This window comes from Macaca mulatta, chromosome 18 (assembly GCF_049350105.2).
Source record: "Macaca mulatta isolate MMU2019108-1 chromosome 18, T2T-MMU8v2.0, whole genome shotgun sequence".
In the NCBI taxonomy this organism is placed as follows: Eukaryota; Metazoa; Chordata; class Mammalia; order Primates; family Cercopithecidae; genus Macaca; species Macaca mulatta.
This window is the reverse complement of record NC_133423.1, coordinates 46,478,048-46,500,996: the sequence shown is the minus strand read 5'-3', so window position 1 is coordinate 46,500,996 and position 22,949 is coordinate 46,478,048. Positions and strand designations below refer to the sequence as shown.

At 41.3% G+C, this 22,949-nt stretch overlaps 1 protein-coding gene across 2 annotated transcripts in view; it reads right to left on the bottom strand.

Moving 5' to 3' along the window:
- Positions 1-22,949, bottom strand: part of EPG5 (ectopic P-granules 5 autophagy tethering factor) — a 128,667-nt gene that overhangs the window by 82,450 nt on the left and 23,268 nt on the right. For both annotated transcript variants that reach the window (XM_015121861.3, XM_077975539.1), the window contains exons 8-13: positions 22,696-22,810; positions 21,556-21,706; positions 18,000-18,155; positions 13,110-13,267; positions 8,936-9,090; positions 7,118-7,258 (exon numbers count right to left, since the gene is read on the bottom strand). In XM_015121861.3, coding sequence (XP_014977347.3) covers positions 7,118-7,258; positions 8,936-9,090; positions 13,110-13,267; positions 18,000-18,155; positions 21,556-21,706; positions 22,696-22,810 — 876 coding nt within the window. The remainder of the gene's footprint in view (positions 1-7,117; positions 7,259-8,935; positions 9,091-13,109; positions 13,268-17,999; positions 18,156-21,555; positions 21,707-22,695; positions 22,811-22,949) is intronic.

Genomic DNA, 22,949 nt, shown 5'->3' with positions numbered 1-22,949 from the left:
CATAATGGCCCTAACGCCCACACTGGAAGGTTGTGGGTTTACGGGAATGAGGGCAAGGAACACCTGGCCTGCCCAGGGCAGAAAACCGCTTAAAGGCATTCTTAAGCCACAAACAATAGCATGAGCGATCTGTGCCTTAAGGATGTGCTCCTGCTGCAGTTAACTAGCCCAACCTATTCCTTTAATTTGGCCCATCATTTTTGCTCCCATAAGGGATACTTTTAGTTAATTTAATATCTCTAAAAACAATGCTAATGATTGGTTTGCTGTTAATAAACACGTGGGTAAATCTCTGTTCGGGGCTCTCAGCTCTGAAGGCTGTGAGACCCCTAATTCCCACTTCACAACTCTATATTTGTGTGTGTGTCTTTAATTCCTCTAGTGCCACTGGGTTAGGGTCTCCCCAACTGAGCTGGTCTCATCAAGTGGTGCCCAACATGGGGCCTCGAATCCAGGTTGAAGGGTCGCCATAGCGATGGTTAGAATGGAAAACTAGCTGGAGGACACCCGAGTACTCTTAAAACAATCCCCATCATGAGTAAGAAGGGGAGCTCCGAAGCATCAGAGTAACAGTGGGACAGGTGTGGGGTCTGGTTCGTTCCCCTTGGAACTTTTTCACACTGATAATGAGGAGGAAGGAGAGTATAGCAAAGTAACAGAAGAAGTTACAGAGCATGTTTATTTACCAGCTAAAGCTACAGCAGCAAAGGAAGGAGAGGTTCATCCCTACCCTTCTGCACCCCCTCATTATTATTTTGAAGAAAAAGACCCTCCAGATCTTACTTTTCCGGAGGACACTGGGCAAAAAGTAGTTGCCCAAGTGACTGTTCGAGCAGCACCTCAAGCGACCACTCTTAGTTCTATTTAGGCAGGACTTCAGAAAGCTAGACGAGAGGGTGATTTAGAGGCTTGGCAGTTCCCTGTTAGAACACACCCCACAGATCAACAGGAAAATATTACAGATACATTTGAGCCTTTTCCTTTTAAATGACTCAAAGAATTTAAACAAGTTATGAATCAGTATAGACCAGGTTCTCCTTTTGTAATTGGAACCGTTAAAGAATGTTGCTGTTTCTAGTCAAATGATACCTACTGACTGGGACGCTGTTACTCAAGCTTGTCTAACTCCTGCTCAGTTCTTACAATTTAAAACTTGGTGGGCAGATGAAGCTTCCATTCAGGCTGCTCGCAATGCCCAGGCCCAACCTCAAATTAATATAACTGCAGACCAACTTTTGGGGGTTGGTGGCTGGGCTGGTTTCGATGCACAAGTGGTCATGCAGGATGATGCCATAGAACAGCTTAGAGGAGTGTGCATTAGAACTTGGGAAAAAAATCACTTCAGGTGGGGAACAATACCCTTCCTTTAGTGCTATAAAACAGGGACCAAGAGAACCATACATTGATTTTATAGCTCGGTTACAGGAGTCTCTTAAAATTGCAGATTTGGCTGCTCAGGATACAGTGCTGCAGTTATTGGCTTTTGACAATGCTAATCCCGATTGCCAGGCTGTTCTGCGATCTATCAGAGGGAAAGCACATTTAGTTGATTATATCAAGGCCTGTGATGGTATCGGAGGTAATCTGCACAAAGCTACTCTGCTAGCACAGGCAATGGCAGGACTGAGAGAGGAAAAAGGAAATATTCCATTTCCTGGAGCTTGTTTTAACTGTGGGAAGCATGCTCATACTAAAAAAGAATGTAGAAAAAAATCAGCGAGTCAGGCTGCCAGATAGGGGAAAAAAGAAAACTGTTGAGCCTGAAGTATGTCCAAAATGTAAAAAAGGAAAACATTGGGCTAATCAGTGTCACCCTACGTTTGATAAAGATGGGAACCTGATTTCAGGAAACGCCATGGGGGCCCGTCCTGGGCCCTGTTCTAAACCAGGGCATTTCTAGTTCAGGCCATTCCCTCACCCCTGTACAATGTCTGTCCCCCACCACAGCTGGTAGTGCTGCAGTAGGTTTATGCTGCACAAAAGCTGTGAGCCTTCTGCCTGGGGAATCCCCACAAAAGATCCCAACAGGAGTCTGTGGACCCTTGCCAGCAGGCACAATAGGATTACTTTTAGGAAGGTCCGGTTTAAGTTTAAAAGGCATACAAATACATACACGAGTCATTGATTCAGATTACAATGGGGAAATTCAAATTGTTGTATCTACGCCTGTTCCCTGGAAAGCAGAGTCAGGAGAGTGCATAGCACAGCTCCTGACTGTGCCGTATGTGGGAATGAGAAAAAGTGAAATTAAACGAACAGGAGGATTTGGAAGCACAAATAAACAAGGCAAAGCAGCTTATTGGGTAAATCGAATTACTGATAAACGTCCTACCTGTGAAATAACTATTCAGGGAAAGAAATTTAAAGGTTTGGTAGATACAGGAGCGGACATTTCAGTCATTTCTCTACAGCACTGGCTGTGCACATGGCCAATTCAACCCACTCAATTTAACATAGTTGGAGTTGGTAAAGCCCCTGAAGTATATCAAAGTAGTTATATTTTTGCATTGTGAAGGGCCCAATGGACAACCTGGGACTATTCAACCAATTATAACTTCTGTACCTATAAATTTATGGGGAAGAGATTTATTACAACAATGGGGAGCACAAGTTCCAATTTCAGAACAATTATATACTCCTCAAAGTCAATATACAATGCATGAAATGGGGTATGCCCCTGGTATGAGAGTAGAAAAAAATCTGCAAGGTTTAAAAAGTTCCCACCAGCCGGGCGCAGTGGCTCAAGCCTGTAATCCCAGCACTTTGGGAGGCCGAGGCGGGCGGATCACAAGGTCAGGAGATCGAGACCACAGTGAAACCCCGTCTCTACTAAAAATACAAAAAATTAGCCGGGCGCGGTGGCGGGCGCCTGTAGTCCTAGCTACTCAGGAGGCTGAGGCAGGAGAATGGCGTGAACCCAGGAGGCGGAGCTTGCAGTGAGCCGAGATCGCGCCACTGCACTCCAGCCTGGGCAACAGCGTGAGACTCCGTCTCAAAAAAAAAAAAAAAAAAAAAGTTCCCACCAAAGATTAAGATATCATTTTTGATGGTGGCCATTGTTAAGCCTCCAGAACCTATACCTTTAAAATGGTTAACAGATAAGCCCATTTGGATAGAACAATGGCCACTAAGTAAAGAGAAACTGGAGGCTTTAGAGACATTAGTTACTGAACCATTAGAAAATGGGTACATAGCTCCAACATTTTCTCCTCGGAATTCTCCAGTTTTCATAATTAAGAAAAAAATCAGGTAAATGGAGAATATTAACTGACTTAAGAGCTATCAATTCAGTTATACAACCTATGGGAGCATTACAGCCAGGATTGTCTTCTCCTGCTGTCATTCCAAAAAAACTGACCTTTAATAGTCATAGAGACTCTTTCTTTACTATCCCCTTAGCTAAGCAAGACTGTGAATGATTTGCATTTACAATCCCTGCAGTAAACAAACTGCAGCCTGCTAAGTGTTTTCATTGTTTTACAGATGGGGTCTACTAATGGTAAAGCTTCTTATTCTGGAGCAAAAGGTAAAGTTTTCCACATGCCTTATACTTCAGCTCAAAAAGCGGAGCTTGTCGCTATAATTGAGGTATTGACTGCTTTTGATATGCCTATTAATGTGATTTCTGATTCTTCATATGTGGTTCATTCCACATAGTTAATTGAAAATATTCAGTTATTATTTCATACAGATGAACAACTGATGACTTTATTTACCCAATTGCAAACAGCAGTTAAGAGTAGAATGCACCCAAAAAGGGTACGTCACTCACATTAGGGCTCATACACCTCTTCCAGGACCTTTGACTGAAGGGAATCAAATGGCTGATTGCCTAACTGCTAATGCAATATCTAATGCTAGACACTTTCACAACTTAACCCATGTTAATGCCTCTGGTCTCAAACGCAGATACAACATTACCTGGAAAGAAGCTAAAGCTATTATCCAGCGATGCCCAACTTGCCAAATGGTACATTCCTCATCTTTTACAGGAGGAGCTAATCCTCGAGGATTGGAACCTAACTCTCTTTGGCAAATAGATGTCACATATATTCCCTCGTTTGGGAGACTAGCTTATGTACATGTATGTGTGGACACCTTTTCTCACTCTGTCTGGGCTACATGCCAATCAGGAGAGTCTTCTGCCTGTATTAAATGTCATCTTTTGCAGTGTTTTGCAGTGATGGGCATTCCAGTTTCTATTAAAACAGATAATGCCCCAGGCTATACTAGCCAAGCTCTAGTTACATTTTTCTCTATGTGGAATATTAAACACATTACTGGTATTCCATACAATTCTCAAAGACAAACCATAGTGGAAACAATGAATCTCTCCCTAAAACAGCAGTTGCAAAAGCAAAAAGGGGGAGACAGAGAATATGGAACCCCACAGATGCAACTGAATCTAGCATTATTAACTTTAAATTTTTTGAGCCTGCCCAAAGGTCAGATGTTATCAGCAGCTGAATAGTAACTATAGAAACCAGCTGCAAAGACAGAAGCAGAACAATTGATTTGGTGGAGAGATCCAGTAACAAAAAGTTGGGAAATAGGTAAAATAATAACTTGGGGTAGAGGTTACACTTGTGCTTCTCCAGGCCAAAATCAATAGCCGATTTGGATACCATCAAGACACCTGAAACCTTATCATGAGCCAGATGCAGAGGAATAGACTCCGGGAGGATCCCAAGGATCCCCCCGTTGCAGCCATGTCAAGACTGAGGCTGAGGAGGGCCCCAACTGTCATGAGCAACACCCATCGAACACAGCCACCCACCTGGGGACAGATCAAGAAGCTGTCACAGATGGCAGAAGAAAACCTGAGGAAAGCGGGACAACCAGTCACGATGAATAATTTAATGGTAGCTATGATAGCGGTTATTACCACTGCCGTGAGTATTCCTTCCATAAGGGCTGACACAGAGAATAATTATACTTATTGGGCATATCGATCAATCTTGGCTGGCAATAATGCCTAGATGTAAATCACTCTATGACACAGTTACACGTGCTTTCTGATCTCAGTATTTACCATAATAAATCTGCTCCTATTATTGAGGCATAATGCCCTGAAAAACCTATTTGTAAACAGGATTGGACCCAGTTAGAAATAATGAACATACTTGTTTAGGAAGATTGCTTTGCAGAACAGGCAGAGGTGCTACACAACAATTCCTATGGAATCATTATTAATTGGTCCCCTAAGGGGATGTTTAGCTTGAACTGCACCTCTCAGTCTGCATGCCATGGTCACACTATGTTCAGATGATCTGAACAAAACGGTCAGACGGTAAAAATGATAAGAAGTACGTCAAAAGTTCCTATTATCTGGAACCATGGCGGTATAGTGGCACCTCAACCTCAAATGATATGGCCCGCTCTAGGAGCTAAACATAAGGATTTGTGGAAACTATTAAATGTTCCTAATAAGATCAAAATGTGCAAAAGAATAAAAAAGCACCTAAAAAGACACTCTACAAACTTGTCTTTGGATATTGCAAAATTAAAGAACAAATATTTAAAGCATCCCACACACACCTGACCTTAATGCTAGGAACTGAAGCGCTTGAAGGAGTTGCAGACAAAGTAGCAGCTAGTAACCCATTAAAATGGATAAAAACACTTGGAAGCTCTGTGATTTCAATGATGATTGTGCTTTTAATCTATGTTGTTTGTCTTTGTATAGTCTGCAGATATGAATCCTGACTCCTGCAAGAAGTAGCTCACTTGACAAAGCAGCCTTTGCTTTCATCTCTTCGCAAATCAAAGAAGGGAGACGTGTTGGGAGCAAGCGCCCCAAAATCCAGCCATAAACTGGCCCCAAAACTGGCCATAAACAAAATCTCTGCAGCACTGTAACATGTTCATAATGGCCCTAACGCCCACACTGGAAGGTTGTGGGTTTACGGGAATGAGGGCAAAGAACACCTGGCCCGCCCAGGATGGAAAACCGCTTAAAGGCATTCTTAAGCCACAAACAATAGCATGAGCGATCTGTGCCTTAAGGACGTGCTCCTGCTGCAGTTAACTAGCCCAACCTATTCCTTTAATTCAGTCCATCCCTTTATTTCCCATAAGGGATACTTTTAGTAAATTTAGTATCTATAGGAACAATGCTAATGACTGGTTTGCTGTTAATAAATACGTGGGTAAATTTCTGTTCAGGGCTCTCAGCTCTGAAGGCTGTGAGACCCCTGATTTCCCACTTCACAACTCTATATTTCTGTGTGCATGTTTCTAATTCCTCTAGTGCCGCTAGGTTAGGGTCTCCCCGAGCTGGTCTCTGCAGTGAAATTCCATCTCTATTAAAAATACAAAAAAATTAGCTGGGCATGGTGGCGGGCACCTGCAATCCCAACTACTTGAGAGGCTAAAACAGGAGAATCACTTGAACTTGGGAGGCAGAGGTTGCAGCAAGCCAAGATTGAGCCACTGCACTCCAGCCTGGGCAACAAGAGCGAAACTCCATCTCAAAAAAAAAAAAAGAGTGATAGCTGAAGTCTATGGGGTTGCTTTCTGAGGTGATGAAAATGCTCTAAAATTGACTGTGTTGAGAGTTTCACATACCTGTGAATAGACTAAAAACCACTGACTTACACACTTTAAATAGGTAATTGTATGGTATGTGAATTACATCTCAAGAAAACATTTGAAAAACTACATGAAGATTGCAAAATGACAGAAACAAATTAAATCTGTGTCCTCCTCAACTTATTACTACATACTATTTATTTTGCTTTTGACTGACTTTAAATAGGACCTTCTTTGTCAGTTGTTTATTCCAGGTACAAAATATAAAAACTATGAAAGCCAAACAAATTATGAAATAAAACTGTTAATTAACTATAGGTCATAAGTAAAGTAAAAATATGTTATTGAAGGAGGTGAACAGGTCAACCTTGAGATTTGAGAGAAACAATCACATCTTTTTATAAGCAGCAGCTAATCCCAAGTTGGCACAGTGAATGACACAGAGGCCGGCACAGTAAATGTTAGTTCCTTTCATCCTGTTTATACCCGCAGTGACAAGATCATTCTCAAGAATCTTCCTATTTTTGCCAATGTTCCATTACTCCAAGATTTAAAAAAACAAAACAAACAAAATCAGTGCTCTTACCATTCCAACCTGGTCAATGGTCTCTTGAACTCTATCCAAAAGAACAGAAATTATCTCAGGATGAACAGCTGTGATGGTCCCTAAAAGCTCTCGACCAACCTTTGAAAAAGTCTCTCTGGTAGACAGGGTGACATAAGATACCTAAATAGGGAACAGGGGGAAGAAGATGGCACTTTTAATATCAATTATCAGTCAAAACACCCTTATATAGTTTTTTCAAGCAAAGCAGAAAGAATCTTATATTGAGCCTTAGTTGATACTATGTTCCAAAAAATGTTAAAACTTCATATAGGCAACTGTCTACTCTGAGGCTGAAAGGTGGAGGGAGAGGAATATAAGCGAATGGCAACTTTTTATAACAATGACTTCAAGTGTGGATTCAAAAAGCATATCCCAAAGTTTGTCGGTAATAATAAAACGGTTCCTGCAGTTTCAAAACTTTTCTAAATTTGAGGAAATCACTACAATGGTGAAAATCAGAATGTATTTCATGGAAATGCCTAGCTTCCCCTACAAAATAAGATCCCTAACTACAAGGTCTTCTAAAACATTAATGTTTACCAACTTGTTTTGAATTAAGTCTTTCAAAGTCTATGTTACAATCCATTAATGCCAATGGTATTTTTTAACACAATGGAATAAACAGAAAAATAACATAGAGAATAAAATAAAATGGAAAAATGTAATAGTGCTTCACAGGTAGATTAAGTATTGCTTCAACTGTACATACACACAAAGGATCAGAATGTAACATAGAATGTAATTTTTATTGTGACTCCTAGACAAAACACTGGAAACTTTACTCAAGAGCATAAATATTACTTTAGCAACAGATCTTGAGAATGTCACTTAATGTATGTGAAAATATGTCTTGTCTCCCCAAGTTTTTCAGATCAAAGACAGTCTGAATTCCAGATCCATCGAGATCTTAACTTTATGCATAGTTATGAAGTACAGGTATAGGAATCGCTGAATCAGGTATTTGATCCCGGAAAGAACATCCAGGTTTGTCATTCTCAAATGGATTATTAGGGGAAGATAATAAAACCCAAATAATCATCTTCAAACATAATTTTACTTGAGTACACTTGAATAGTTTGGAGGACATATTTTGTATGCAGAGCAACAGATACACGAGAGTTTAAAGTGTAAAATGTGCAGGGCTTTTAAAATATACAAAAAACTCCAATGAACGTTTTGGTAACCACCTTGGGCTAGTCCCTAGATGCTCAGGGGTCAAAATTTCACTCCCCTTCACCCTCATGGATGGCTTACTGAAAAGATGTAGAATGCAAGGATCTCATCCTAGCCTGTAATTTCATATTATAGATGAGGAAAATGAAGCCTGGGGTTATACGTTATCTTTTTTGATGTGAGATGGTCAATTAACAGCAGAGTTAAAACACACGTATCCTAACTCCAGGTTCAATATTCTTCCCACCATCTCATTTAAACTGGCTGGGAAGCTAGGTTTCTGCTACTAGCTGGAGTGGAAGAGTTTAGCTGAAGGGGTGGGGTGAGGGAAACATACAGCATAAAAACTGTAAGTGTCAGGCTGTATCACACTGTCTCTTCCTTACTGAAAGTGGTGCAACAAATTTCAAAAGATAATAAGTACTGGGGAATGGATATAATTCACATTTTCAATAACCCCTGTAGCAAAATAATGTTCCACTGATTCTCCATCCCTTCTCAAAAGTGTAGACAGTAGCTAAATAAGTCACAGTTTGTAAAACAAATCCCCCCCAAAAAATCAACAGATGGACAATCCAAAAGAAAACATTTTTTTAGCTAATTTCTAAAACTTCATATTCTAACCTCATATATCTCCAGAACAATAATTTTTATGAAGTCTTCATCCACATTGGTTCTTCTGGCCTGAGCCATCTGAGCAAAGGTAGTCAGAAGGCAAATCTCTTCTGAGCTATTCATAGAAGAAAGACACTTCTCAAAGTTGGTGAAATGTTCTGGGTCTGCAAGTTCATATCAAGAAAAGTAAAGTGGGGAAAGAATAAATTTACATCTTTTAATCACTCTTCCAGAGAAAAAGATTTAGGAATATTTAAAGATACAAAAGTTCTTTCTTTGTTCCAAAATAGATTTCTACAGGCATCAGGAATGAGGCTGGACCAGATGGCCTCTGAAATTCCAATGAACTCTAAATATAATGTAACCTCACAAGAGACATTTAACATCTCTAAGCTTCAGTTCGCACATCTGTTTCAAAAGGTTATTTAAGAAGAAGATTAAACAGCATGTCACTGGTGACGTGCTTTGTTAACTGCAAAGCACTGCTGCTGTCACTAGGCAGTCACCTTCAAAGGCAGTACTGCCAACTTCAAAGGCACACTTGAAGCTACTTGGTAACCATCAGACAAACAAAGACCTGACTAATGAAAACTGCTAATACTAGCAAACTACTTGGCACAAATAGGGCATTCCAAAAAAAGAGATTTGCTTATAAAGAAAAACTGGGGGCAAGAAATTAGTTATAACCGTAACTGAAATACTAATGAATGTCATAAACAATATAATAAATGTGATGTGTTTTGCCTATATCGCAAAGGATGTTGTGTAAGCAATACTAAATTCTGCCATTAGAAGGCAATATTCACAAATATACATGACAGTAAACTAGATGCAAAGTTGTACAGTGGAAAGGAAAAAAAAGCCCATTGAAAAAATATATGTCCTTGGCCAGGTTCTGTGGCTCACACTCGTAATCCCAGCACTTTCAGAGGCCGAAGGCAGGCAAATTACTTGAGGTCAGGAGTTTGAGGCCAGCCTGGCCAACATGGTAAAGCCTCACTTCTACTAAAAATACAAAAATCAGCTGGGCGTGGTAGCACATGCCAGTAGTCCCAGCTACTCAGGAAGCTGATGCAGGAGACTCACTTGAACCTGGGAGATGGAGGTTGCAGTGAGCCAAGATCATGCCACTGCACTCCCGCCTGGGCAACAGAGCAAGACTCTGTTTCAAAAAAATTTTAAAAATTTAAAAAATAAATAAATAAAATAAATTAAAAAATAAAATATATATATATAAAAATATATATATATTTCTATACATATCCTTGATGGAACTTTTCACAGTAAGAAGGCAACAAGCCAATAATTCCGTTCACATTTACACATTTGAGAAACCAAGATAGCTCACCAAATTTCCTGCATTTTCAAAATAACTCCAGGACATTTACCAAACCAATTTTCATTTTCCATCTCCAAATTGGATTTAGAGTGGAAATTATTACACAGAACATTCTCAGAATAATGAAAATTGGCATGATCATTCTAACTTACATTGTGAAAGGATATTTAAAAAGAAAAAAAAGAATTATCATTCAAACTTATAATGTTCAAGGTACAAATCAAGGAAAAGGCATTATATTTTAAATAATTCTATAGAAAAAACAATGGGAAAGTGAAATAACTTTCTAATTAGCTTTTAAAATATTAACTATAAGGACAAACAAACATATTTCTACATTTATTTATCATCGAATTTGCTTATGGCTACACTTTACTAGTAGTCAGAATGTTGATCAGACTAGAAATAAACAAAAAGAAGCCAAATTAAAACAGACCAGTTTTTAACAATCACTGCTGAGAAATGTGTTAGTTAGGAAATGTTAAAACTAGTTAAAATGTGTTCCTTGGAAACTGATTTCAAGCTCACCCTACCCCCATTACCACAGATAAATAAGAACTGGTTATAAAGAATAAGCACTTCTGGCAATTATTAAATATAAAAAGTTAAGAAGGTAAAATACGTTAGGAAGCCTTATTCTTCCACAAACAATAAAAACCAAGCCTCCTAACAAAATTGGTTTATAAAAGATTAAGCAAAGGAGAAGATGAAAAAACAGCAAATTAGAGCAGGAGATCAGTGCAAAGACTCCAATCTCAAGCTTAGAATGCAATAAGGCAGATGAAACTTCTCTACTGTGCCACTAGCTCCTGTGTCAGGTGATACAGGCCCTAAGGGAGATAAAGATAAAAGTGCCATGGGAGCCTGGAGTCCAGACAGAGAACTCCAGCAGCAGGATCCAAAGCTCCAGGGCAAGGCAAGGCTGGTACTGCCGCTTCAGGGTCTGGAATCACATCCACTACAGAGCTGAGCTGTTCAATATCGGCTCCATCTGCCACATGGTAACACAGAGCCTGGCAGATAGTAAGTCCGCAATGAAGGGAGATGACACTACAAAGGAGACCTACCCAGGATTCAGGTATAAAAAGAAGTGCTGCTGACCATCCCAGCACTTCCGAAGGAAATGTCTGCTTCTGTGTTAGCTATTTCAACCACAGAAATAGCCGCCAGAGGACAGACAATGGCTGTGAAACCTCTCACCTAGCTCACTCGTAAGCCCAGGTCCAACCATGGCAACAGTCTAATAGAAGCACTGCCCCCAGGACAGCAGAGAAGCATTTTACAAAGCAGAACAATGTAAAGGAGTCCAGAGCTACCACTAAAAAGATAAAAAGAAAAACAAGAGACAAAAGGGGATGCATGCAGAGCCCCAGAAAAGAAAAAAACAGAAACAGAAGAATAAAGACATCAATCTAGAGAGAGAGAAATGGAGGCTGAGTGCGGTGGCTCATGCCTATAATCCCAGCATTTTGGGAGGCCAAGGCATGTGGATCACTTGAGGTCAGGAGTTCAAGACCAGCCTGGCCAGCATGGAGAAACCCTGTCTTTACTAAAATATAAAAATTAGCTGGGCATGGTGGTGCACACCTGTAATCCCAGCTACTCAGGAGGCTGAGGCAGGAGAATCACTTGAGCCCAGGAGACAGAGGTTGCAGTGAGCCGAGACTGCGCCACTGCACTCCAGCTGGGGCAAGGCTCCATCTCAAAAAAAGAAATGGAAATAAAAAAATAAATCATGAATGTCTGCACAAACTACTTTGCAAACAGTAGAGGCTCAATAATTTTTAAAGTATATGGTTTTCTTTTAAGTGATACAGACATTTAAAAATTTGGAAAACAGTCTTTACTTCCTGTTGTGAAGGAAAAAACATTTGGAAAATAGAATTATCTTTTGTGTTTCTTTTTAATCTTGTATTTCAGTATATTGTCCATCATTTTTTAATGTATAGGGTAGTTTTTTAAAATCACTACAATATACATCTAATTAAATAGCGTTTTTCATTTTGAACATTGTAATTTTTGTGATAAGTAAATGTCCTGGCCAGGCACGGTGACTCACACCTGTAATCACAGCACTTTGGGAGACCGAGGTGGGCCTGAGGTCAGGAGTTCAAGACCAGCCTGGGCAACAAGATGAAACCAGGTCTCTACTAAAAATACAAAAATTAGCCAGGTGTGGTGGTGTGGACCTGTAAGTCCAGCTACTTAGAAGGCTGAGGCACTAGAATCACTTGAACCCAGGAGGCGGAGGTTGCAGTGAGCCAAGAGCACTCCAGCCTGGATGACAGAGTGAGACCCTGTCTCAAAATAAATAAATAAATAAAAATAAATAAATATTCTATAGTTTAGAGGTGGTATGACACAAAAACTTAAGTTTTCACCAAAATTAATTTTTAAAGTACACCTGTCTATATCTTTAGTTCATAAAAACAATACAACTTTAAAAAAAAACAGCAATAAAAGAAAGATATTAGAAGAACGGCTGGGCACAAAGCCTTAACAAATTTCTAGACAATTAATACATATCTGCTACTACAACTGCCAACTAGAATAATTTCACACACAAATGCAAAAAAAAAAAAAAAAGTGCTTCCTAAAAGTTAGAATACTGTGTGTATTGGCATACTGTTTGGGACTAATCAAATTTTGATTTCAGATATGCTAGTTGCTGTTTAATACATCAAAACTGTGAAGCAGTCTGTTGAATTTCAAAATCATTACCCTTGAATACGTATGTAGAGCAAAACATTTTCTCTTAGTCCCTCTAAAAGTAAAAATTAAGCCCTGAAGAGAAGCACAAAAAGATAGGGAGAGCAGAACACCGACTGCTCGGTGGGGCCGTACCTTGGAGCTGCTGCTTGCACTGGGCGGGCTGCAGGGAGGAGGAGAGCTGCTGCAGGTTCTCGCTCTCCACCTGGTGCATGAGGTAGAAGAGCTTCCACAGCATTTGCACAGACAGAGTCCCAAAGGGCATCTCGGACATAAACAGCCAAATGCCAAGTCTGCATGTAAGCAGGAATCGTTTTATTTGTTAATCAGCTTCATTACATTAAGAAAGTAGAAAAACCACTGGCTCTCAAGGAAAAAAAGATTCTTAAATCACACTACGATTTTTCTAATATGCTTTAGTCATACACACCTCAAGGATGGCTAAGAATAACAGCAAATACAAACCACCCAGTCTGCGCCAGGGACTGTTCTAACCACTACAATGTATGCATGTGTGTGTTTACACATATAAGTACAATATCAACTCAAACCATCCTCACAAAAACCAAGACAACAATTATGGATATGGCCAGGCATGGTGGCTCACGTCTGTAATCCTAACAATTTAGGAGGCCGAGGCAGATGAATCACTTGAGGTCAGGAGTTCAAGACCAGCCTGACCAACACAGTGAAACCCCATTTTTACAAAAAATACAAAATTAGCCAAGTGTGGCAGTGCATGCCTGTAATCCCAGCTACTTGGGAGGCTGAGGCAGGAGAATCACTTGAACCCAGGAGGTAGAGATTGCAGTGAGCCAAGATCACACCATTGCACTCCAGTCGGGGCAACAAGAGTGAAGCTCCATCTCAAAAATAATAATAATTATTATCATGGATATTAGCACCAACTCACACAGGCTACTAAGGCACAGACAGTAGTGGATGGCAGAAAGGCCAGCTGTGGATGTGTGTGTCTGAGCACACATACAGGTACACATGTGCACACAGACACATGTGTAGTGGGTGAGAGGAAAATCTAAATCCATCCAGTGACTCCTCTCTGAGCACTGAACAAAGTTCAAACTCCTCAGCCCACACTCAAAGGCTTCCACAGGATGGCTCTGACCCATATTTCCAACCAGAGCCCTCTCTGCCTTCCTTCAGTTACTACTGCATTCCACCAAGCCTGGAGAGACCCCACACCTCCAGGCTGGCTGCTTCCATGGGTCAAGCCCTCCTTGGACTTCCTCCTCTGTGCTATTACAGAACTCCATCAATACCTGACTTTGCCATCATCATACCTTTTGCCAGTAAGCCTCACACTATAGTGGCAGAAAAACCACCTGGAGACTTTGTGGAAAATGCAGATTCCCAAGCCTCACCTATAAAGACCATGATTTTGTAGGTCAGAGCTGGGGCACAAGAATTTGCACCTTTTATAGCCACCCTTGGTGACTCAGACTCAAGTGATTCTTTTTTTTTTTTTTTTTTTTGAGACGGAGTCTCTCTGTGTCTCCCAGGCTGGAGTGCAGTGGCGTGATCTCGGCTCACTGCAAGCTCCACCTCCCGGGTTCACGCCATTCTCCCGCCTCAGCCTCCCAAGTAGCTGAGACTACAGGCGCCCGCCACCACGCCCGGCTAGTTTTTTGTATTTTTAGTAGAGACGGGGTTTCACCATGTTAGCCAGGATAGTCTCGATCTCCCGACCTCGTGATCCACCCGCCTCGGCCTCCCAAAGTGCTGGGATTACAGGCTTGAGCCACCGCGCCCGGCCTCAAGTGATTCTTAAAACACAACGTGAGAAACACCTCAAGGTACTGTAAATTACATATAACATACTAACCTAACCGCAATTTGAGAGCAGAAACCAGGTCTTGTTCATTTTTATATAAACCAGTTTATAACTAGAACCCTGTATTTTAATTATCTGCTATCTAAACCAGTATCTCAAAAACAATCAGCATTCAATAGATAGATGCTTATTAAAATTGTATGTGAATGTTACCACAACTAAAAAAAAAAACTTGTATCAGGATGGTGGCCATGCCCCAAGTCAGAATCTGCTAAGGAATGGCCGGGTGCAGTGGCTCATGCCTGTAATCCTAACACTTTGGGAGGCTGAGGCGGGCAGATCACTTGAGGTCAGGAGTTCGAGACCATCCTGGCCAACGTAGTGAAACCCCATCTCTACTAAAAATATAAAACTTAGCTGGGCACAGTGGTGCACGCCTACACTCTCAGCTACTCGGGACGCTGAGGCAGGAGAACTGCTTGAACCCGGGAGGCATAGGTTACACTCCATCTTGGGCAACACAGTGAGACTCCATTTCAAAAAAAAAAAAAGAAAAAAGAAATCTGCTAAGGAATGTATAGCAACTTACCTGCTATTAAATTAAAAAAAAAAAAAGAAACTTAAAAAAATAGGAGGCACAACTACTACAAATTATCCTATTACAAATTATCTAATTACAAATAAACCAAATTTTTAAAAAATGAATAGTGTATTATGCCTAATCCACATCTACGAACCTAAACAGGCAACTGGTAGCTCAAACCCACACTCACCTGGACTCTAGAAAAGCCAGCTAGACTCCTGACTAAGAGATTAAGAAACTTCTCTAAGGTCAGGTGGGCCAGGTTTCTATCTTATTAATTAACTATCCTAACACTTCACATGGGACTTGATGCTGTTTTATAACCCCAAAACAAAGAAGGAAAATTGTAGAGGACTTAAAAGTAAAATCACAAACAGGGTGTATTTCAGGCTATAAAATTCCCTATATGGCAGACATTCAGGAAGTCTGGCATATATACATACACATATATATACACACACATATATATTTATATAGGTATTTATATACATGTACATATATATATATTTTGAGACAGAGTCTTGCTCTGCTGCCCAGGCTGGAGTGCAATGGTGCAATCTCAGCTCACCGCAACCTCCACCTCCCAGGTTCAAGTGATTCTTTTGCCTCAGCCTCCTGAGTAGCTGGGACTACAGGCTCCTGCCACCAAGCCTGGCTAATTCTTGTATTTTTAGTACAGATGGGGTTTCACCATGTTGGCCAGGCTGGTCTCAAACTCCTGACCTCAGGTGATCCGCCCACCCCAGCCTCCCAAAGTACTGGGATTACAGGTGTGAGCCACCATGCCCAGTCCTGACTTCTATTTTTGTTGTCTGTCTTTTAGTATAGTTTAGTTTTGTTTTAGGTTGAAGGGATAGCTATTGCCAGAAATTTCCATTTGAGTGCCAAATAAATTTAAATTTCATGGCTTTAAATATCTGGTTCTCATATAATTTGTTTCCTAAAATAAACTTAAGAACAATAGCGCTCAACATTTTAAAACAATTATCTTTGTGAATTATATACACAATGTTACAGGAAGGGTTCACAGGTGAATATATAAGCCCCAGTAAGTAGGATGACAGCTTTGCCTCTCCGCTAAGCAAGCACAAAAATAAGTGACAGATCAGAGAAGGAAGACTCCTCCCATGTACCAGACTGGTGTCAGTGGGCAGGTGCTACTGCACTGCTGCCCTGACAATCCTGAACAGGATTTGGTGCATCTCATGAGACCACAAAATTTATGGTATATGTGTAACAGGAGTAATCTAAAGATAAGGCCAGGTGTGGTGGCTCATATCCGTAATCGCAGCACTTTGGGAGGCTGAACTGGGCAGATCACTTGAGGTCAGGAGTTCAAGACCAACCTGGCCAACATGGTGAAACCCCATCTCTACTAAAAACACAAAAAATTAGCCGGGCATGGTGGCAAGTGCCTGTAATCCCAACTACTTGGGAGGCTGAGGTGGAAAAGTCGCTTGAACCTGGGATGCAGAGGTTGCAGTGAGCCAAGATCATGCTACTCCAGCCTGGGCAACAAAGTGAGACCCCATCACAAAAAAAAAAAAAAGATAAATTTCTATACCCAAGTTCTATTTAAGTTAGACTTATGCCTTCACAGTGTCTAAAAGTGGTTAACACTTAGCTAAGAATTCCTGAGTCTGTAGATTATTCTATTCCCCGTATGAAACCACACAAGAACAACCCCCACTTACATTTGAAAAGTCCTTTGTGGTTTAAAATGTATTTCCTCATATTACCACAATTCACCCTCATCACATATCCACGAGGTTAATGGCACAGTAGTATCATTATCACCATCTCCATTTTATAAATGAAGAAAGTGAGACCACAAATATTAAGTGACTTTCCCAGGGTAACAGTAAATGGCAGACCAAAACTCAAACTGACTATACAACACAGAATAAATCGGGGGCTGAGGCTAAGAGTCACATGGCAAGAGGGAGTGTAGACAACTAGCTCAGGAGAGGGCCAAAATAGGGGAGAGCTAGTAGTTCATAAGTAGAGCTGGGCAGGGGTGGAGGCAGGCCTGCATCTCCTAGTGGAGGGCATAATTCTGCAGCAAAGCCCACTCAAGTGGGCCAGTGGCTCAGGGAAGGGAGCACGGGATGTGCAGCTGTGCCCCTGCCTATGCCTCAAACAGGTCCTAGGCTACAAGCAGTGACACAGACAGCATGATCCAAAGACAGTATTTACAAAGCTAAGATAGGGAACCAAGATCCATGACATTCCCAGACCTTAAAACCCTTACAGGAAGGCAACTTGAACAATAAAATCAGCAAATCATTTGCACCACATGCTGCGCACCTACCGCTTCTCACTGCAGGCACCGCAGTGGGTATGTGACAGATACAATCTATCCTGTTTTCCCCTGCTCGAGGCTGCCCCAAAAGTTCAGGGTGGCAAAAAACTGAGACACCAGAATAGTGTTATCTTACAACAGAACGAAATTGAGAGACAGAGAGACCATTTCAGCCAACAGGGAGGTACTACAGATAAGGAAACTAAGGCCCAAGAATTTGCCCTCGATAAGAAACAGATGAAATACACTAAGAAACTATTATAAAAGACCTACTTAAGTGGCTTTCACTCGACTGGTTCTTATCAGTGAGGAAGTAACTTCTCACCAAATATCATATGTCTTACTTACCTTTTGGCCTTCAGCACATGTAGGACAGCCCTCAAAAACAGCTCATCAAATTCAACCTGTAGTTTCTCCACAGAGTAGGGCTGTTGGGCCAATCCTGAGCCTTGGTTATGGCTCATATACTGTGCCCAGTGGTCACTTACATAACCAACGGTCATTCTGAGCATGAGGAAAGATAATACAGTACTTTTCATTAGCTCAATATCTGCACCTTTATATTACATTTACAACATTCATTATTCAACACATATGTATTGAGCACCTACTATCCACCTACTACTGCCCAGGTTCTGAAAGTAATGAAATGGGGAAAAGAAAATCCTACCTTCATAGAGCTTACATTTAGTGAAGGGCAAAGAGACAACAAATAAAATAAAGTCACATATAGTCTGCCACATGGTTGTAAGTGACACTGAGAAAAAGCCAGAGAAGGGAATAAAGTATGTCTGGCGATGAAGGGGTACGCAGGGTAAGGAGGTGGGTTGGGAGCATGAGAGGCCTTACTGAAGAGGGACATGTGATAATGCCTGGAAAAGTGAAGAATCACAAGAGTGTCTATGAGAAGAGTGTCCACATAGAAGAAACAGCCAATGCAAAAGCTTTGAGGGGTGTCAGGTATGATTAGGAACAGCAAGGAGGCCAATGTGCTAAGAGGGAGACTGGCTGGAGATGAAATCAGAAAAGTGGCAGGAAACCAGAACGTGAGGCACCCTGCAGGCCACTGTGAGGACTTCGGCTTTTTCCCTGAGTGCAGCAGGGAGCACCGTAGGGTCCTGGGCAGACAATGGGCTGACTCACAATTCATAAGCAACACTGGCTGTTTAAAAACACACTGAGGTGGGAAAAGGGCAGAAGTGGGCAGTGGGCAAAGTCAGAAGCAGGAAGATAAGTCAGGAGGTCTAGGAATGAAATGGGGTGCTAGCAGTGAAGGTGGTAAGAAGCAGCTAGATTCTGGAAACAGCATGTTTCACTGATTCAAAAGAATGCATGTCTTTCACACTAATCTCTCTGCAATTAGAACGTCAGAATCCATGTTAATGTTAATGATGTGATGCCATAATTTGGCAGCATTTTCCCTATGTTAGTGGCATATAAAATATATCTTAAAAAAATAATTAGTGGCATCTTAGATTTGATAAAAGATGGTATTTTGATGGTGGAGATGATAAAATTTGCAGTTAGATTGAATGCGGGGTATAAAAGAAAAGAAAAGCCACGGGTGCCACCAGGTGTTTTGGCTTGAGAAACTAGAATAGAGTTGCTACTTAATGAAACTAGGAGGAGTAGTTTGGAAGGTGGGGAGAGTGAGTTCACTTTGAGAATTACATTACAATGTTAATAAGTCATCCAAGTGGAGGTGCTGAGTTGGTAGCTGAATATACAATGTGTTTATGAGAGAGGTATGGGCTGGAAATATAACTCTGAGAATTGTAACAGTGTTTAGATATTTAAAGAAGAATGAATGACATCTGAAGAAGCAAGAGTAGATAAAGAGAAGAGGTTCAGGGACTGAGACCTGAGATACTCTAACATTAAGAAGTCTGGAAGTGAGAATGAAACAACCAAGGAGGCAGAAAAGGAACTGTCAGTGAAATGGTGGAGAAATCAGGAGAATGTGGTATCCTGGAAGCCAAGCAAAGAAAATGTTTTAAGGATAAAATTATCAACTAACTACAAGAAAGGCTGCTATGTGACCTACGTGAGAGATGCCAAGTAGGATGAGGAGACCCAGAACTGGCCAGTGGATCAGGAGTACAAGGTTCATTAGAGATCTTCATCTGTAGGAGCTGTTTGGGTAGTGATGGGAGGAAAAGCAAGTTCAAGTGAGGATGGAGGAATAAAATGGGAACTAACAGGCGATCTGAAGAATGAGACCTTATGGGAAATTGTTCTGCAATTAGAAGGTATGAGACGAATCTGCACTAGATTCACAGAAAAGCAAGCAGATGGAAAGAAAAACAAAGAAAGAATAATCATAATATACTACAGCTGTTATTTACACAATAATGTAAACAGTGATCTTAAAACAGTAATGATACCAATGTCCTTCCTATAGAGTTACTGAGAAAATAAAATAAGAAATCACAGTCCTGGCATACAGTAAGCACACAATCCTATATCTGTATGTGAGCTCATGGACCAATTTTATTTATGGTCTTATTTATTAAGCAGAATCAGAAAACAGATGTCTGGATGGACTTCTGTTAATAACGGTAGATGGGCTTTTAGCTTTTAACAAATTTATCTCCAAGTCACCAGTCATCCTCCCTCCCACTATCTCATTCTCCTAACTCTATACTCAAGGCTTTCTCTAGATCTCAGAAGGGACCCCCAGGCCGGGCACAGTGGCTCATGCCTGTAATCTCAGCACTCTGGGAGGTCAGGACGGGCGGATCACTTGAGGTCAGGAGTTGGAGACCCGCCTAGCCAACATGGTGAAACCCCATCTCTACTAAAAACACAAAAAATTAGCTGGGGATGGTGGCACACACCAATAGTCCCAGCTATTCAGGAGGCTGAGGTGGGAGAATGGCTTTAACCTAGGAAGAGGTTGCAGTGAGCCGAGATCACACCACTGCACTCCAGCCTGGGTGACAGAGTGAGACCCCGTCTCAAAAAAAAAGAAGGGACCCCCACCCTTTCAGGGCATCCTATAACCATTTGACTGATTAATAAAGCTAATAGATACATAATATCTAAAATAAGTGAATTAGGCCAGGTACGGTGGCTCACACCTGTAATCCCAGCACTTTGGGAGGCCAAGACGGACAGAACGCTTAAGCCCAGGAGTTTGAGACCAGCCTGGGCAATGTGGTGAAACCCCGTCTCTACTAAAAATACAAAAATTAGCCGGGTGTGGTGGTGCGCAACTGTAATCCCAGCTACTCAGGAGGCTGAGGCACAAGAATTGCCTGAACCCAGGAGGCACAGGTTGCAGTGAGCCGAGATCATGCCACTGCACTCCAGCCTGGGTGAAAGAGTGAGACTAGTCTCAAAAAAATAAAAAAATAAGATAAAATAAATGAATTAAAAGTAATTTTATTTTGGAAGCAAAAGTAAGGAGGGAGAGAAGTTTTGATAGTTTTATGGAGTTTCTTTTGGGTGGGGAAGGAAGTTGAATAACAGCATGTGTATATGCTGTAAGAAATGATCCAGTAAAGACAATTAAAATTAATAAAGCAGAAAAAAAGAGTATAAAATTAATTCAAAGAAAAGCAGTACATATTCTCTAAATTTATTAAGACACTTGAAGCAGTAAGAGCCTGCATTTTCCTAGATGCCTTCTCTCTCGCCCAGACTTCAACCCAGCAACAGCTTTGGGGATCTCGACTCCAAGAACAATCATCTAGCAAGCCAGTTAAATTTGAGATAATTAACGAAATATGCTGACTGGAAGCACTTATGAAATTCCCATCTTATAGATGGTGAAAAAATCTTAACTTTCACGAGAAATAAGACCTGAGGTTTACAACTAAAATGTCCATCATCCCAATTATGCAGTATCTGTGTCTGACCAGGGTAAAAGGAACAGAGAAGAATGGACCAACGGCAGTATTACCTGATCATATAACCAATTCGCTTCACAAACTGCCTATAGCGTGCTCTATTAAAGGTTTCTAAGCCCACAGCCAGAAGTTCCACTAGCGAGTTGGCAAAGGCAAAAATTTTCATCATCTCTTGAGGTCTTGTTGTTTCAGGTAAATAATCACCTAGAAGTTAATCAGATAAAAGAAAAAAATCACAATTACTATGAAAAAACACGAACGGAAACAGCTGTACACATATTTAACGAGGACTCAAAGCCAAGATGGAGAAGAACTGACAATCTCATTACTCTGGCTCCCATATCAACATGAAATGGGAAAAAACTTGAGACAATGTGCAAATTAAAAACAATTTAAGCTGGGCAATGTGCAGGCTAGTTAGCTTTCTCACATTTAAGCACCAAGTGGGAAATTACAAGCACAGGAGAAGCCTACAACAGCTAGGCACAAGAAACCTGAGTTGGAGCCTACACAAGAAGTAAGACTCAAGCTGGGTGCAGTGGCTCACACCTATAATCCCAGCACTTTGGGAGGCCGAGGCAGGCGGATCATGAAGTCAGGAGATCGAGACCATCCTGGCTAACATGGTGAAACCCCGTCTCTACTAAAAATACAAAAAATTAGGCCGGGGGCGGTGGCTCACGCCTGTAATCCCAGTACTTTGGGAGGCCGAGACGGGTGGATCACGAGGTCAGGAGATCGAGACCATCCTGGCTAACACGGTGAAACCCTGTCTCTATTAAAAAATACAAAAAACTAGCCGGGCGAGGTGCCGGCGCCTGTAGTCCCAGTTACTCGGGAGGCTGAGGCGGGAGAATGGCGTGAACCCGGGGGGCGGAGCTTGCAGTGAGCTGATATCCGGGCACTGCACTCCAGCCGGGGAGACAGAGCGAGACTCCGTCTCAAAAAAAAAAAAAATTAGCCGGGCATGGTGGAGGGTGCCTGTAGTCCCAGCTATTCGGGAGACTGATGCAGGAGAACGGCATGAACCTGGGAGGCGGAGCTTGCAGTGAGCCGAGATCGCACCACTGCACTCCAGCCTGGGCAACACGGCAAGACTCCATCTCAAAATAAAAAAAAAGACTCAATGCAGAGTTTCTGTGTTTGCATTTGCCACTACCCCATTTTACACATGATAAGAGAAATGAGTCTACCTTTTACTTTAAACCCAAGAAGATGTTGAAAGAGTTCATGAAAGGGGAACTGTGCTAAAAGGGTAACCAAATCATCTTCATTAAGGAGAATCCAACTGGTCTCAGGGTCTTCATCCTAAGGGAAAAGATAAAAAGTCATGTCAGCTGATTTGATCAGATCACACTATGATTCAGAGTTACAGGAGTTAAATTATCACAGGTCTCAATGGTATACATGTGATATCCTCATGAGTCTTCATGGACCTTTTCTCCAG